Below are 17,533 nucleotides of genomic sequence, written 5' to 3' on the forward strand. Positions count from 1 at the left end.
TAGTGAAGCGCTCAGTGACTTTCAACATGGCACCGTCATAGGATGTCAACTTTTCCAACAAGTCTGTCAAATTTCTGCCCTGTTAGAGCTGCACCGGTCAACTGTAAGTGCTGTTATTGTGAAGTGGAAACGTTTAGGAGCAACAACGGCTCAGCCGCGAAGTAGTCACACAAGCTCACAGAACAGGACCAATGTGCTGAAGAGTGTAGCGCGTAACAATCGTAAACAATAACTGTTTGTCGGGAGCTTCATGAGATCTTAGGCTTGGCCATGGAAAACTAAGATGACCATGCGCAAATGCCAAGCGTCTGCTGGAGTGATGTGAAGCTCGCTGCCATTGGCCTCTGGAGCAGTGGAAACGCGTTCTCTGGAGTGATGTGAAGCTCGCTGCCATTGGCCTCTGGAGCAGTGGAAACGCGTTCTCTGGAGTGATGCATCACGCTTCATCATCTGGCAGTCCGACGGACGAATCTGAGTTTGGCAGATGCCAGGAGAGCGCTACCTGTCCGGGTGATTAGTGCCAACTGTAAAGTTTGGTGGAGGAATAATGGGGCTGTTTTTCGTGGTACGGGCTAGGCCCCTTAGTTCCAGTGAAGGGAAATCTTAACACTACAGTATACAATGACATTCTAGATGATTCTGTGCTTCGAACTTTGTGGCAACAGTTTGGGGAAGACCCTTTTCTGTTTCAGCATGACAATGCCCCTGTGCACAAAGCGAGACCCATACAGAAATGGTTTGTTGAGATCGGTGTGGCAGAATTTGACTGCCTTGCACAGAGCTCTGACTTCAACCCCATCGAACACCTTTGGGATGAACTGGAACGTCGACTGCGAGCCAGGCCTAATCGCCCAACCTCACTAATACTCTTGTGGCTGAATGGAAGCAAGTTCCCCGCAGCAATGTTCCGACATTTAGTGGAAAGCCTTCCCAGAAGAGTGGAGGTTGTTCTAGCAGCAAAGGGGGGGAACCAACTCCATTTTAAATTACCGTGATGTTGGATTGAGGTGTTCGACGAGCAGGTGTCCACATACTTTTGGTCATGTAGTGTATAACTGACTCGTGTTTTCAAACCCCACATTTTTTAAAATGGGACCGGAAACACTGTTGAAGGCCCAATAAGGTTGTCCTGTGTACATTAACACTGATGGTAGTGTAAATACAAATGAAAGTACATTGAAGGTGCCTGGTTTCATTGTCAAGTGTTTTGCAATTGCACACACTCTGCTGTAAATTAACAATAAGACAAATACTGTACATCCCCTCCAAAGTGCTTCAGAACCTCGCCATCACCTGTATGGACATTTTATTTATTTATTTATTTATTTGCCTTTGGCATCACTGTACAAAAAGTATCACATTCACATCACACACATGAAACCAGACAGTCCAGCACACTGCACACAAAAGACGGAGGACATTGGCACATTCACTCAGAACTGGCCACCCCAACTGCACTGTTAAACATTACATTCTCACATCCCCTCGGGGTATTTACCATCTAGTCCTGACAGAGTCCACGCCCTGCTAACATTTCAGGAAGCAGTAAAGTACTTAAGTAAAAAAAAATACTGTAAAGTACTACTTAAGTTGTTTGTTTGTTTTTGTGGTATCTTTTTGCCTATTTATATTCCATATGTTTTCCCTAACACCCAAAAGTACTCGTTACATTTTGACTGGAAAATGGTCCAATTCACACACTTATCAAGAGAACATCCCTGGTCTCCCCTACTACCTGATCTGGTGGACTCGCTAAACAGAGAACATCCCTGGTCACCCCTACTACCTGATCTGGTGGACTCGCTAAACAGAGAACATCCCTGGTCACCCCTACTACCTGATCTGGCGGACTCACTAAACAGAGGACATCCCTGGTCTCCCCTACTACCTGATCTGGCGGACTCACTAAACAGAGAACATCCCTGGTCTCCCCTACTGCCTCTGATCTGGAGGACTTACTAAACAGAGAACATCCCTGGTCTCCCCTACTGCCTCTGATCTGGAGGACTCACTAAACAGAGAACATCCCTGGTCATCCCTACTGCCTGATCTGGAGGACTTACTAAACAGAGAACATCCCTGGTCACCCCTACTGCCTGATCTGGAGGACTTACTAAACAGAGAACATCCCTGGTCACCCCTACTGCCTCTGATCTGGAGGACTTACTAAACAGAGAACATCCCTGGTCACCCCTACTACCTGATCTGGAGGACTTACTAAACAGAGAACATCCCTGGTCACCCCTACTACCTGATCTGGAGGACTTACTAAACAGAGAACATCCCTGGTCACCCCTACTACCTGATCTGGCGGACTCGCTAAACAGAGGACATCCCTGGTCACCCCTACTACCTGATCTGGCGGACTCGCTAAACAGAGAACATCCCTGGTCACCCCTACTACCTGATCTGGCGGACTCGCTAAACAGAGGACATCCCTGGTCACCCCTACTACCTGATCTGGCGGACTCACTAAACAGAGGACATCCCTGGTCACCCCTACTACCTGATCTGACGGACTCGCTAAACAGAGAACATCCCTGGTCACCCCTACTACCTGATCTGGCGGACTCGCTAAACAGAGAACATCCCTGGTCACCCCTACTACCTGATCTGGCGGACTCACTAAACAGAGAACATCCCTGGTCACCCCTACTACCTCTGATCTGGAGGACTTACTAAACAGAGAACATCCCTGGTCACCCCTACTACCTGATCTGGAGGACTTACTAAACAGAGAACATCCCTGGTCACCCCTACTACCTGATCTGGAGGACTTACTAAACAGAGAACATCCCTGGTCACCCCTACTGCCTCTGATCTGGAGGACTTACTAAACAGAGAACATCCCTGGTCACCCCTACTACCTGATCTGGAGGACTTACTAAACAGAGAACATCCCTGGTCACCCCTACTACCTGATCTGGAGGACTTACTAAACAGAGAACATCCCTGGTCACCCCTACTACCTGATCTGGCGGACTCGCTAAACAGAGGACATCCCTGGTCACCCCTACTACCTGATCTGGCGGACTCGCTAAACAGAGAACATCCCTGGTCACCCCTACTACCTGATCTGGCGGACTCGCTAAACAGAGGACATCCCTGGTCACCCCTACTACCTGATCTGGCGGACTCACTAAACAGAGGACATCCCTGGTCACCCCTACTACCTGATCTGACAGACTCGCTAAACAGAGAACATCCCTGGTCACCCCTACTACCTGATCTGACGGACTCGCTAAACAGAGAACATCCCTGGTCACCCCTACTACCTGATCTGGCGGACTCGCTAAACAAAGAACATCCCTGGTCACCCCTACTACCTGATCTGGCGGACTCACTAAACAGAGAACATCCCTGGTCACCCCTACTACCTGATCTGGCGGACTCGCTAAACAGAGAACATCCCTGGTCACCCCTACTACCTGATCTGGCGGACTCACTAAACAGAGAACATCCCTGGTCACCCCTACTACCTGATCTGGCGGACTCACTAAACAGAGAACATCCCTGGTCACCCCTACTACCTGATCTGGCGGACTCACTAAACAGAGAACATCCCTGGTCACCCCTACTACCTGATCTGGCGGACTCGCTAAACAGAGAACATCCCTGGTCACCCCTACTACCTGATCTGGCGGACTCACTAAACAGAGAACATCCCTGGTCACCCCTACTACCTGATCTGGCGGACTCGCTAAACAGAGAACATCCCTGGTCACCCCTACTACCTGATCTGGCGGACTCGCTAAACAGAGAACATCCCTGGTCACCCCTACTACCTGATCTGACGGACTCGCTAAACAATGTTGGTGTGCCATTGGCTATCTATAAATAAATAAATAAATACAAAACATTGTTTGGTTTGTTTAATAATGAACTACTTTTGACTTAACTATATTTTAGCAATTCCATTTTCTTTGGATACTTAGGTATATTTCAAACCAAATACTTCTAGAGTTACTGAAGTAGTATTTTACTGGGTGAAAATTACTAAAGTAAAAGTATCTTTACGTTTATTAAAGTCTAAAGTATGTCAATTTATTATTTTGTTCCACCACTGTCAATAAGTAACCCTGATTAGCTGTACTCACAAGGTCACATTAATGAGACAAGTTCATGACCATGATAAACATTACTATAATGTTTACTTTCATATTTAGAAATGCACTGTTTACCTTCATATTTAGAAATGCACTGTGCCAAACAGGACTGTCTCATATCGCCATCCTCGTCTTCATAGAACAAATCATTCCAGTCATTTTAATGAAAGCGTCAACATTTCTCAGTGTTTCAAGCTGTAGAGCTGGTTCGTTTAAGTAGGGCAGGGGTGTAAAACTCATTCCACGGAGAGCTGAGTGTGGGTTTTTGGTTTTTCCCTTTCCCTGAAGACCTAGACAACCAGGTGAGGGGAGTTCCCTACTAATTACTGACATTAATTCATCAAGTACAAGGATGGATTTGAAAACAGACAGACCTTTCACTCATTGTGTGTTTAAATTGTGACTGATCAACAAATAATGAGTAGTTATTTATGAGCCAAGGTCATTTGTAGATCAGTCCGTTGGCAGTTGCCTGGCTGGGTTATCGGCTGCAATGTTGAACAAGCCCATACAGTCTTCTCAATGCGTAGGAGCCATCTGATAATCTGGATTAAGAGTAAAAATTACCAGCTAAATTCCTCATCCTTTTATTGACCCTGACGGACGGTTCTGGACGCTCTGTATGACCCATAAACCTAAAGTCAACCACATCTTCCCCATTTGGGGGGACCACCACAGACTCCGACATCAGCTCGAGATGACACTCAACTTCTTCCTGCTTTGTAATCTTTGGGTGACAGAACTTGTAGTATGTCACCTTGAGACAGAGTCCAGCTATGTAGAGTGAGATCATAATGACAAAGATGACATAGGGATCTAGTGGCAGTTCAAGATTTGGAGGGTTCTTCATCATCTGCCACACCCAAAAACCACAAAGCATCCCAATATCCACTCCTATCCAGGTGTGGTAGATGGTGCTCCGCTGCCTGGTGTGCCCCTCCACTATGCTGAACCAGCTAAAGTACCAGATGAGACCTACGGTGGCCCGGTAGAGCCATTCTCCGCCGCCGCTGTCCATGAAGTTTGTCTTCAGTTGCCAGGCGACAAAAAATAGAACCATCCAGGAAGACAGGAAGTGGGCAGCGATGAAGCAGGGGAAGACCGAAGCAAAGAGGGCGACTGCTGCCACACGTGGACCAATCAGGAGCAGGTTCCACAGGAAGTAGACCACTGAGGAGCCCCAGCCCTGCTTGGCCTTGTCTGGGAGGAAGGAACGCAGGGAGCGGTGATACATGGTCACGCTGACGGCGATGGCAGACACTGAACCAAGTGCCTTCAAGACTGAGGGAGAGAAAAAAAACAAATTCAGGATATTATATCAGGTAAAACTGTCAATGAACTCGGCATGTTAAATAACAGACAATCAAGTTATCTGTCAATGAAAGGAATTATAAAAATGTATCATCAGGTCTGGAGTCAGTCACCTCTTAAATTATGAGTAGGGCAAGACCATTGAAAATTCTGGGGCATAGTTACAAGCTATATAATTTATATCCAGATATCCAGTTGAAGTCAGAAGTTTACATACATACACCATAGCCAAATACATTTAAACTCCGTTTCACAATTCCTGACATTTAATCCTAGTAAAAATTCCCTGTCATGTCAGTTAAGAGCACCACTTTATTTTAAGAATGTGAAATGTCAGAATAATAGTAGAGAGTGATTTATTTCAGCTTTAATTTCTTTCATCACATTCCCAAGTGGGTCAGAAGTTAACATGCAATGCTACCAAATACTGAGTGTCTTTAAATTGTTTAACTTGGGTCAAACGTTTTGGGTAGCCTTCCACAAGCTTCCCACAATAAGTTGGGTGAATTTTGGCCCATTCCTCCTGACGGAGCTGGTGTAACTGAGTCAGGTTTGTAAGGCCTCTTTGCTCGCACAAGCTTTTTCAGTTCTGCCCACACATTTTCTATGGGATTGAGGTGAGGGCTTTGTGATGGCCACTCCAATACCTTGACTTTATTGTCCCTAAGCCATTTTGCCACAACTTTGGAAATATGCTTGGGGTCATTGTCCATTTGGAAGACCCATTTGCGACTAAGCTCTAACGTCCTGACTGTTGTCTTGAGATGTTGCTTCAATATATCCACAAAATGTTAATTCCTCATGATGCCATCTATTTTGTGAAATGCACCAGTCCCTCCTGCAGCAAAGCACCCCCACAACATGATGCTACCACCCCTATGCTTCACGGTTGGGATGGTGTTCTTCGGCTTGCAAGCCTCCCCTTTTTCCTCCAAACATAACGATGGTCATTATGGCCAAACAGTTCTATTTTTGTTTCATCAGACCAGAGGACATTTCTCCAAAAAGTATGATATTTGTCCCCATGTGCAGTTGCAAACTGTAGTCTGGCTTTTTTATGGTGGTTTTGGAGCAGTGGCTTCTTCCTTGCTGAGCAGCCTTTCAGGTTATGTCGATATAGGACTCGTTTTACTGTGGATATAGATACTTTTGTACCTGTTTCCTCCAGCATCTTCACAAGGTCCTTTGCTGTTGTTCTGGGATTGATTTGCACTTTTTGCACCAAAGTACGTTCATCTCTAAGAGACAGAACGCGTCTCGTTCCTGAGCAGTATGACGACTGCATGGTCCCATGGTGTTTATACTTGCGTACTATTGTTTGTACAGATGAACGTGGTACCTTCAGGCGTTTAGAAATTGCTCCCAAGGATGAACCAGACTTGTGGAGGTCTTGGCTGATTTCTTTTGATTTTCACATGATGTCAAGCAAAGAGGCACTGAATTTGAAGGTAGGCCTTGAAATACATCCACAGGTACACCCCCAATTGACTCAAATTATGTCAATTAGCCAATCAGAAGCTTCTAAAGCCATGACATACTTTTCTGGAGTTTTCCAAGCTATTTAAAGGCACAGTCAACATAGTGTATGTAAACTTCTGACCCACTAGAATTGTGATACAGTGAATTATAAGCGAAATAATCTGTCTGTAAACAATGGTTGGAAAAATTACTTGTGTCATGCACAAGGTAGATGTCCTAACCGACTTGCCAAAACTATAGTTTGTTAACAAGAAATTTGTGGAGTGGTTGAAAAACGAGTTTTAATGACTCCAACATAAGTGTATGTAAATTTCCAACTTCAACTGTCCCTCAAGGTCTTTGCGTTCTAAGTAATTCTGTGTTTGCTTTTACGTACTTGTAATGGGCTCCACCTCTCCCCTCTGGATGATGATGGTAATCATGAGGACAAGCTGTGGCGCGCTCTCAGAGAAGGTCTCGATGAGGCGCAGCAGGCTAAGGTCATGGGTCAGATACACGGCGTTGCCCTCCATGTAACGCTTTCTACAGCAGAAGCCACATATCGAGATCCTCACAAGACCAGCATATCTAAAATGACAGCCACATACATAGTTATTATTTATTTATTTTTATTCTATAAAAAGGAGTTTGGTTACAATGGTGTTTCTGCCTTGAGATGTGAGGGGAAACATTCAGAGAATATACTACTTCAAGAACGTGCTACTCTGACAATTTTTATTTTTACCTTTATTTAACCAGGCAAGTCAGTTAAGAACAAATACTTATTTTCAATGACGGCCTAGGAACAGTGGGATAACTGCCTGTTCAGGGGCAGAACGACAGATTTGTACCTTGTCAGCTCGGGGGTTTGAACTTGCAACCTTCCGGTTACTAGTCCAACGCTCTAACCACTAGGCTACCCTGCCGCCTCTACACTCTAACCACTAGGCTACCCTGCCGCCCCTCCACTCTAACCACTAGGCTACCCTGCCGCCCCTCCACTCGAACCACTAGGCTACCCTGCCGCCTCTACACTCTAACCATTAGGCTACCCTGCCGCCTCTACACTCTAACCACTAGGCTACACTGCCGCCTCTACACTCTAACCACTAGGCTACCCTGCCGCCTCTACACTCTAACCACTAGGCTACCCTGCCGCCTCTACACTCTAACCACTAGGCTACCCTGTCGCCTCTACACTCTAACCACTAGGCTACCCTGCCGCCTCTACACTCTAACCACTAGGCTACCCTGCCGCCTCTACACTCTAACCACTAGGCTACCCTGCCGCCTCTACACTCTAACCACTAGGCTACCCTGCCTCCTCTACACTCTAACCACTAGGCTACCCTGCCTCCTCTACACTCTAACCACTAGGCTACCCTGCCTCCTCTACACTCTAACCACTAGGCTACCCTGCCGCCTCTACACTCTAACCACTAGGCTACCCTGCCTCCTCTACACTCTAACCACTAGGCTACCCTGCCGCCCCTACACTCTAACCACTAGGCTACCCTGCCGCCTCTACACTCTAACCACTAGGCTACCCTGCTAATGTTCCCGTGGTGTAAAGTCCCTAAGTAAAAGTACTACTTAAGTAGGTTTTTGGGGTATCTGTAGTTTACTAATTATATTTTGGACTACTTTTACTTCACTACATTACTAAATGTAATTACATTACTCCACACATTTTCCCTGACACCCAAAAGTACTCGTTACATTTTGAATGCTTAACAGGACAGGAAAATGGTCCAGTTCACACACTAATCAGCAGAACATCCCTGGTCATCCCTACTTTCTCTGATCTAGCGGACTCACTAAACAACACATGCTTCGTTTGTAAATGACGCCTGAGTGTTGGAGAATGCCCCTGGCTATCCGTAATTTAACATTTAAAAAAAATGTATAAATATATTATTATTATTTTAAATGGTGCCGTCAAGTTACCTTAATATAAGGAATTTGAAATTATTTACACTTTGACTTTTGTTACTTGAGTAAAAATATTTGGTTTAAAATATACTTAGGTAAAATTTTACTGGGTGACTTTTACTTGAGTCATTTTCTATTAAGGTTATCTTTACTTTTACTCAAGTATGATAATTGGATACTTTTTCCACTACTGCAATGTTCTACACCAAGATTCTACTACTCCGACAATGTACTACTCATGTACTACTCACTACGACAATGTACTACTCATGTACTACTCACTACGACAATGTTGCTGTATCCTCTTAAACATGTGGCAGTTTGAAATGGTATTTGCTTACATATTTATTTCGACTGCGACGCGATCAGGGGAGCAGTCGGCAGAAAGGCAAACAGTTTCTTAAAGGAGCCTTGCTTGCCAGACTTAAAGCTCACAAGGATTGTGAAAACCAGTGTTGCAAAGTACTTAAGTAAAAATACTTTAAAGTACTACTTAAGTACTGCACTTCACTATTTTTGACAACTTTCACTCCACTACATTCCTAAAGTAAATCATGTACTTTTTACTCCATCCATTTTCCCTGACACCCAAAAACGACTTGTTAGCCAGACAGAAAAGTGGTCCAATTCACGCACTTATCTAGTGGTTAGTGCGTTGGGCCAGTAACCAGAAGGTTGCTGGATCGAATCCCCGAGCTGACAAGGTAAAAATCGGTCATTCTGCCCCTGAGCAAGGCAGTTCCCCAGACGCCGAAGACGTGGTGTCGATTAAGGCAGCCCCCCGCACCTCTCTGATTCAGAGGGGTTGGGTTAAATGCGGAAGACACATTTCAGTTGGACAACTGACTAGGTATCCCCCTTTCCCATCCCTGGTCATCCCTACTGCCTCTGATCTAGCAGATTCAATAAACACAAATGCTTAAATTCTAAATAATATATTTTTTATAAATTATTTATTTTTTAGCCCTTTTTGGTGATATCCAATTGGTAGTTACAGTCTTGTCCCATCGCTGCAACTCCCGTACGGACTCAGGAGAGGCAACGCTCGAGAGCCATGCGTCCTCCAAAACACGACCCTGCCAAGCTGCACTGCTTCTTGACACACTGACCGCATAACCCGGAAGACAGCCGCACCAATGTGTCAGCGTGCAATGCGCCAGGCCCGCCACAGCGAGATGGGACAAGGCCATCCCAAACCCTCCCCTAACCAGGACGACGCTGGGCCAATAATGCGGCGCCTCATGGGTCGAGACCGGCTGCGACAAAACCCGGATCTGTAGTGACACCTCTAGCACTGCGATGCAGTGCCTAACATGCTGACCAGACCACTCGCGCGCTTGCTGATTTTGTCCACCCACACCTGACATGATCAGAACACGCAGGATGAAATATCAAAACGAACTCTGAACCAACTATATTAACTTGGGGACAGGTCAAAAAGCATTAAACATTAATGGCAAATTAGCTATCTAGCTTGCTGTTGCTAGCTAATTTGTCCTGGGATATAAACATTGGGTTGTTATTTTACTTCTGATCGTTGCATGTGCAGCATGGCAAAATAAATGTACACATACAGTACCAGTCAAAAGTTTGGACGCACCTACTCATTCAAGGGTTTTTCTTTATTTTTTACTATTTTCTACATTGTAGAATAATAGTGAAGACATTGTAGTGAAGTAACACATATGGAATCATGTAGTAACCAACATTTTTTTTTAAACAAATCAAAATATATTTTAGATTCTTCAGAGTAGCCACCCTTTGCCTTGATGACATCTTTGCACACTTGGCATTCTCTCAACCATTGTCATGAGGAATGCTTTTCCAACAGTCTTGAAGGAGTTCCCACATATGCTGAGCACTTGTTGGCTACGGTCCAACTCATCCCAAACGATCTCAACTGGGTTGAGGTTAGGTGATTGTGGAGGCCAGGTCATCTGATGCAGCATTCCACCACTCCCCTTCTTGGTCAAATAGACCTTACACAGCCTGGAGTTGTGTTTTGGGTCATTATCCGGTTGAAAAGCAAATGATAGTCTCACTAAGTGCAAACCAGATGGGATGTTGTATCGCTGCAGAATTATGTGGTAGCCATGCTGGTTAAATATGCCTTTAATTCTAAATAAAATCACAGACAGTGTCACCAGTGTCTCACAAAGACACGGCGGTTGGAACCAAAAATCTCACATTTGGACTCATCAGACCAAAGGACAGATTTCCACCGGTCTAATGTTCATTGCTCATGTTTCTTGGCCCAAGCAAGTCTCTTCTTATTATTGGTGTCCTTTAGTAGTGGTTTCGTAGCAGCAATTCAACCATGGAGGCCTGATTCACACAGTCTCCTCTGAAAAGTTGATGTTGAGATGTGTCTGTTACTTGAACTCCATGAAGCATTTATTTGGGCTGCAATTTCTGAGGCTGGTAACTCTAATGAACTTATCCTCTGCAGCAGAGGTAACTCTGGGTCTTCCTTTCCTATGGCGGTCCTAATGAGAGCCAGTTTCATCATAGCGATTGATGGTTTTTGCGACTGCACTTAAAAGAAATGTTCAAAGTTCTTGAAATGTTCCAGATTGACTGACCTTCAGGTCTTAAAGTAATGATGGACTGCCATTTTTCTTTGCTTATTTGATCTGTTCTTGCCATAATATGGACATGGGATTTACCAAATAAGGCTCAAATGCATTAAGGAAAGAAATTCCACAAATGAACTTTTAACAAGGCACACCTGTTAATTGAAATGCATTCCAGGTGACTACCTCATGAAGCTGGTTGAGAGAATGCCAAGAGTATGCAAAGCTGTCATCAAGGCAAAGGGTGGCTACTTTGAAGATTTTGTTTTACACCTTTTTGGTTACTACATGATTCCATATGTTATTTCATAGTTTTGATGTCTTCACTATTATTCTACAATGTAGACAATTGTACAAATAAAGAAAAACCCTGGAATGAGTAGGTGTGTCCAAACTTGACTGGTACTGTCATTTTCTCGAGTTTTGCATATTTGTGATTCGTACTGTTATCAGATCTTCAACCAAAACCTTTTATTTGAAAAAGGGAACCTGAATGAACAAATAACACAACAATGACATACTTATTTCCTTTATTTCATAAACTAAGTTATGCAAGCCAGGCATAGTGGGTCCCATGTCGTCCAAAAAGTTAAACTGAAAACACCTTTAGTAATTCCAACTGCAAAACTTAAAATGAAGAGAATAGTATTATAATTAATCGATGTATGTAAAATATACTTTATGTATTTCACCAAAAATCCCTCATATTTATTTTAATTTATTATTAAGGTTGTTTTAAAAATGTATTACATTACTTTCAAGAGTGAATTATTTTATTGTATTTATTTTCTACAATTTGTTAATGCTGTGATGTCATCAACGGGAGCCATGCTTTTTTGTTGTTAACAAATCAATACAGGAAGTACATGTGGGAACACAAGTATATATAACTAATATACAAAGGACAATTGGGCTAGGGGGATAGAGGGCGGCGCTGGGGGGTACAATATCACATTACACAAGGATCTTAAGGGACATACAGTGCCTTGCGAAAGTATTCGGCCCCCTTGAACTTTGCGACCTTTTGCCACATTTCAGGCTTCAAACATAAAGATATAAAACTGTATTTTTTTGTGAAGAATCAACAACAAGTGGGACACAATCATGAAGTGGAACAACATTTATTGGATATTTCAAACTTTTTTAACAAATCAAAAACTGAAAAATTGGGCGTGCAAAATTATTCAGCCCCCTTAAGTTAATACTTTGTAGCGCCACCTTTTGCTGCGATTACAGCTGTAAGTCGCTTGGGGTATGTCTCTATCAGTTTTGCACATCGAGAGACTGACATTTTTTCCCATTCCTCCTTGCAAAACAGCTCGAGCTCAGTGAGGTTGGATGGAGAGCATTTGTGAACAGCAGTTTTCAGTTCTTTCCACAGATTCTCGATTGGATTCAGGTCTGGACTTTGACTTGGCCATTCTAACACCTGGATATGTTTATTTTTGAACCATTCCATTGTAGATTTTGCTTTATGTTTTGGATCATTGTCTTGTTGGAAGACAAATCTCCATCCCAGTCTCAGGTCTTTTGCAGACTCCATCAGGTTTTCTTCCAGAATGGTCCTGTATTTGGCTCCATCCATCTTCCCATCAATTTTAACCATCTTCCCTGTCCCTGCTGAAGAAAAGCAGGCCCAAACCATGATTCTGCCACCACCATGTTTGACAGTGGGGATGGTGTGTTCAGCTGTGTTGCTTTTACGCCAAACATAACGTTTTGCATTGTTGCCAAAAAGTTCAATTTTGGTTTCATCTGACCAGAGCACCTTCTTCCACATGTTTGGTGTGTCTCCCAGGTGGCTTGTGGCAAACTTTAAACAACACTTTTTATGGATATCTTTAAGAAATGTCTTTCTTCTTGCCACTCTTCCATAAAGGCCAGATTTGTGCAATATACGACTGATTGTTGTCCTATGGACAGAGTCTCCCACCTCAGCTGTAGATCTCTGCAGTTCATCCAGAGTGATCATGGGCCTCTTGGCTGCATCTCTGATCAGTCTTCTCCTTGTATGAGCTGAAAGTTTAGAGGGACGGCCAGGTCTTGGTAGATTTGCAGTGGTCTGATACTCCTTCCATTTCAATATTATTGCTTGCACAGTGCTCCTTGGGATGTTTAAAGCTTGGGAAATCTTTTTGTATCCAAATCCGGCTTTAAACTTCTTCACAACAGTATCTCGGACCTGCCTGGTGTGTTCCTTGTTCTTCATGATGCTCTCTGCGCTTTTAACGGACCTCTGAGACTATCACAGTGCAGGTGCATTTATACGGAGACTTGATTACACACAGGTGGATTGTATTTATCATCATTAGTCATTTAGGTCAACATTGGATCATTCAGAGATCCTCACTGAACTTCTGGAGAGAGTTTGCTGCACTGAAAGTAAAGGGGCTGAATAATTTTGCACGCCCAATTTTTCAGTTTTTGATTTGTTAAAAAAGTTTGAAATATCCAATAAATGTCGTTCCACTGTATGATTGTGTCCCACTTGTTGTTGATTCTTCACAAAAAAATACAGTTTTATATCTTTATGTTTGAAGCCTGAAATGTGGCAAAAGGTCGCAAAGTTCAAGGGGGCCGAATACTTTCGCAAGGCACTGTACATACACACACTTGTAATTCTAAACAGCTTTTTTGTTAGTAGCGTATTTAATTGTCTTAAAATGCAGTTCAATACAGTTTTTGTAAGGTAAGAAAATGTGTTTTTTTCATTGTAAATTTACATTTATGAATATGAAATTTGGTCAAAAGAACAATGAAATGAATGACATAAAAATGTTTCAGCTTATTTCTATCGTAGGTAAAGAATCCAAGTAGTACATCTCTCCACAATAGTGTAAAATCTTCTTAAATGTGTTCAGTTATAAATCTACTGATGTCTTGCCACAGTTCTCTTACATGAATACAATGCCAAAAAAGATGCAACACTGCTTCTGGGTGGTCATTACAAAAGGAGCAATTTGAGTTGATGTTTTCCTTAAACTTCTTCATATAGTGGTTGGCAGGATAATATTTATGAATAATTTTAAAGGAAACTTCCTTAATTTTGTTAACAAGTAGGTATGTGTGTGGAACATCCAAACTTTTTTCCAACAGATATTATCAATAAATCCATTCCAATAAGGCATGACATAAGGCATGACATAAGGCATGACATAAGGCATGACATAAGGTATAGATACAACATCCTGCTGAAACAAGGATCGTATCGCTCTGTTGTTGAATGGACCAAAAGAGAAACAAATCTTTCCTACTGATGAGTCAACAGGGTCAATAGAAGGTAGGCTCTGAGGGTCAGGTCTTTCCTACTGATGAGTCAACAGGGTCAATAGAAGGTAGGCTCTGAGGGTCAGGTCTTGACACGTTCCTGAATAACAGAGCAACACCTGAGGGAATGGCATCTAAAACAATTGCAAAATCTTTAGGTGTTACAGGGACCTTGTAAAGGGATAAGAATTCTTTATAACTGAGTGAAAGACCCTCTGCATTTACCAGTTGGCTCACCAATAGGATATTATTTCGGAACCAATATTCTAAAAACAGAGAGGTATTTTTATACAATATATCCCGATTATTCCATATATAATATCTGCGTGGAGAAAAATTGTGTTTATAAATTAAGGACCATGACAAGAAAACCTGCCGATGAAAAGCAGAAAGTTTCACTGGAACTTTGTCAATATTATAATTGCAAAACAACATGAAGTTAAGGCCACCAAAAGTAGAGAAGACATGATGAGGAATAACATTCCAGATGGAAGTGGGTCTTCTTAGGAATTGTTTTATCCAATTGACCTTAAAAGTATTATTTAAAGTATTATTTAAAGTCCAGAAAATTCAGTCCACCATTCACCATAAGTGTTCATTACAACAGTTTTCCTAATACGGTTTCTCCAAAGAAAGTTGAAAAGCATCTGGCCTATCTCCTTACTTATTTTACTGTCAAGATATAAAGATAGAGCACCATATGTTAGTCTAGAGATACCTTCAGCCTTGGTTATTAGGACTCTTCTACCTTTTAAAGATAAGTCCCTCTGTAGCCATTGATTTAGTTTCTTCTGGGTTTTTTTAATAAGAGGGTTAAAATTTAGTAAGCCTCTAGACTCCTGATCCTTTGTAATGGTTATGCCTAAATATGTAAGTTCTTCTTTTACTGGAATACCATAATATGAAGGTGTCACACAATCTTTAACAGCCATGAGTTCACATTTCTTAATGTTAAGATATAGACCAGACACTTTGGAAACGGATTGTATCACATGGATCGATATGGGAATTTGGTTAGCGTCTTTCAGAATAAGTGTAGTATCCTCAGCCAGCTGGCTTATAATCATTTCTTTACCAGCTATGGAAATACCTTGTACAGGTCTATTATTTAAAGAATTTGCAAGAAGTTGGCCTTCAGGAGACTCAAATGATGCTACTTCCATCCAAATGATGCTACTTGATCATGTGACTAGTGGAATGTCCCAGGTTTTTTGAAAGGGGGGGGGGGGGGGGGGGGGTGTCAGGGTAACGATTCTAATCCTTATATTTCATGGTGAAGTGTAGTGTTAGAGAGTGGGGACAGGCTAAAAATCCATTTTTTTCAGTGTTCTAGGTAGTTTTTAATGAAGGTTTTACATGATGTATCTTCAAATTGCAATTAGGACAAAGTGCAAGACACTTTGCTTGATAATATAATGTATTATACAGATACTTTTCATGAATATGTATGCACGTAATGTCCTGGGGACAGAAAAAACACCGATTCAGAATGGCCCTTATACTTTTACTTTTGATATTTAAGTATCTATAAAAACCAAATACTTTTACTCAAGTAGTATTTTACTGGGTGACTTTCACTTTTACTTGTGTCATTTTCTATGAAGGTATCTTTACTTTTACTCAAGTATGACAATTGGGTATCTTTTCCAACACTGGATATACAAGTTCCTTAGGATATCAACACAGTCCGTGACTGTTTCTTTTCCCAGTTCAACAAATTCAAGTCAACAAAAGTTTAACTGAACCTGAGGTAGACTCCCATCTGGAACACATGAAGGATCTTGAGTGAGTGAAGGCTCTTCACAAGGCTCTCTGTCCTGGTCTCAGTGCTGTCCTTGTCATAGTGGTACCACAGCCAGCTGAAAGCCTGGACCAGGGCTGAGGAGCCTAGTAGTAGAAACATCAGCAGTCCCATGAACACGTAGGCCTCTTGTTGATAGAAAGTCACCACCGCCCACACGTCTAGTACCACATCCAGGAGAAAAAACAACATACCGCCGACAGTCAACAAGAAGTCAGAGGCGGGGTACTTGAATGGGATAGATTGTCCCGCGTCCTCCTCCATGGTGGCTGTGTAAAACTGAAAATTCACACGGTTGCGTTGGCTCTAGCACTTATCAACCCAATGAGAGAGAGAGAGAGAGAAAGAATGCATTACGTTTGACGTCTCCTCACTGTGGAGGAACCCTTGCACTGTGAAACTGAAAGTAAGCAAACGACAGAAGTACAGCCGGTTTTCATTCCTCCCGCCTCCCAAATGCTTTTGGGGGAGGGACAAGAGACATTTTGCATATAACAGAGTATTTTAAGTTGTAGGCAACATGATGAGATGATGATCCCTTATTGATGTCACTTGTTAAATCCACTTAAATCAGTGTAGATGAAGGGGAGGAGACAGGTTAAAGAAGATTTTTTTAAGCCTTGAGACAATGTGGACATGGATTGTGTGTGTGTGCCATTCAGAGGGTGAATAGACAATACAACAGATTTAAGTGCCTTTGAACAAGGTAGGGTAGTAGTTTCCAGGCGCACCGGTTTGTGTCAAGAACTGCAACCCTGCTGGGTTTTTCCACACTCAACAGTTTCCCGTGTGTATCAAGAATGGTCCACCATCCAAAGGACATCCAGGCAACGTGATACAACTTTGGGAAGCATTGGAGTCAAATTGGGCTTTAATGGGACAAATGTCATCCAAAAAGTTGACTCAAGTGTTCCAAAAAGCACCTGGATGATCATCAAGACTCTTGGAAGAATGTTCTATGGACAGAGGATTCGAAAGAGTAACTTTTTTTGGCGTGACATGGGACCCATTATGCCTGGCTAAAACCAAACGCTGCATTCCACAGTAAGAACCTTATACCAACGGTCAAGCATGGTGGTGGTAGT

The 17,533-nt window shown here is 42.7% G+C and overlaps 1 protein-coding gene across 3 annotated transcripts; it reads right to left on the minus strand.

Moving 5' to 3' along the window:
- Positions 1-1,293: 1,293 nt before the first annotated feature.
- Positions 1,294-16,860, minus strand: LOC110496706 (XK-related protein 8). 3 transcript variants are annotated; one of them, XR_016488621.1, is made up of 4 exons: positions 16,393-16,860; positions 7,273-7,463; positions 3,021-5,387; positions 1,294-2,918 (listed from the first exon to the last, which is right to left on the minus strand). XR_016488621.1 is itself a non-coding variant. In XM_021572743.3 (3 exons), the coding sequence occupies exons 1-3, from the start codon at positions 16,710-16,712 to the stop codon at positions 4,657-4,659; spliced, it is 1,242 nt and encodes a 413-aa protein (XP_021428418.2). In that variant the 5' UTR covers positions 16,713-16,860; the 3' UTR covers positions 1,294-4,656. The 3 variants fall into 3 exon arrangements, 1 of the variants encoding a protein (XP_021428418.2); XR_016488620.1 differs by having other exon boundaries at positions 1,294-2,251; positions 2,354-5,387; XM_021572743.3 differs by having other exon boundaries at positions 1,294-5,387.
- Positions 16,861-17,533: the final 673 nt, after the last annotated feature.

Source organism: Oncorhynchus mykiss, chromosome 18 (genome assembly GCF_057628025.1).
Source record: "Oncorhynchus mykiss isolate SJ-2025 chromosome 18, ASM5762802v1, whole genome shotgun sequence".
Classification (NCBI taxonomy): domain Eukaryota; kingdom Metazoa; phylum Chordata; class Actinopteri; order Salmoniformes; family Salmonidae; genus Oncorhynchus; species Oncorhynchus mykiss.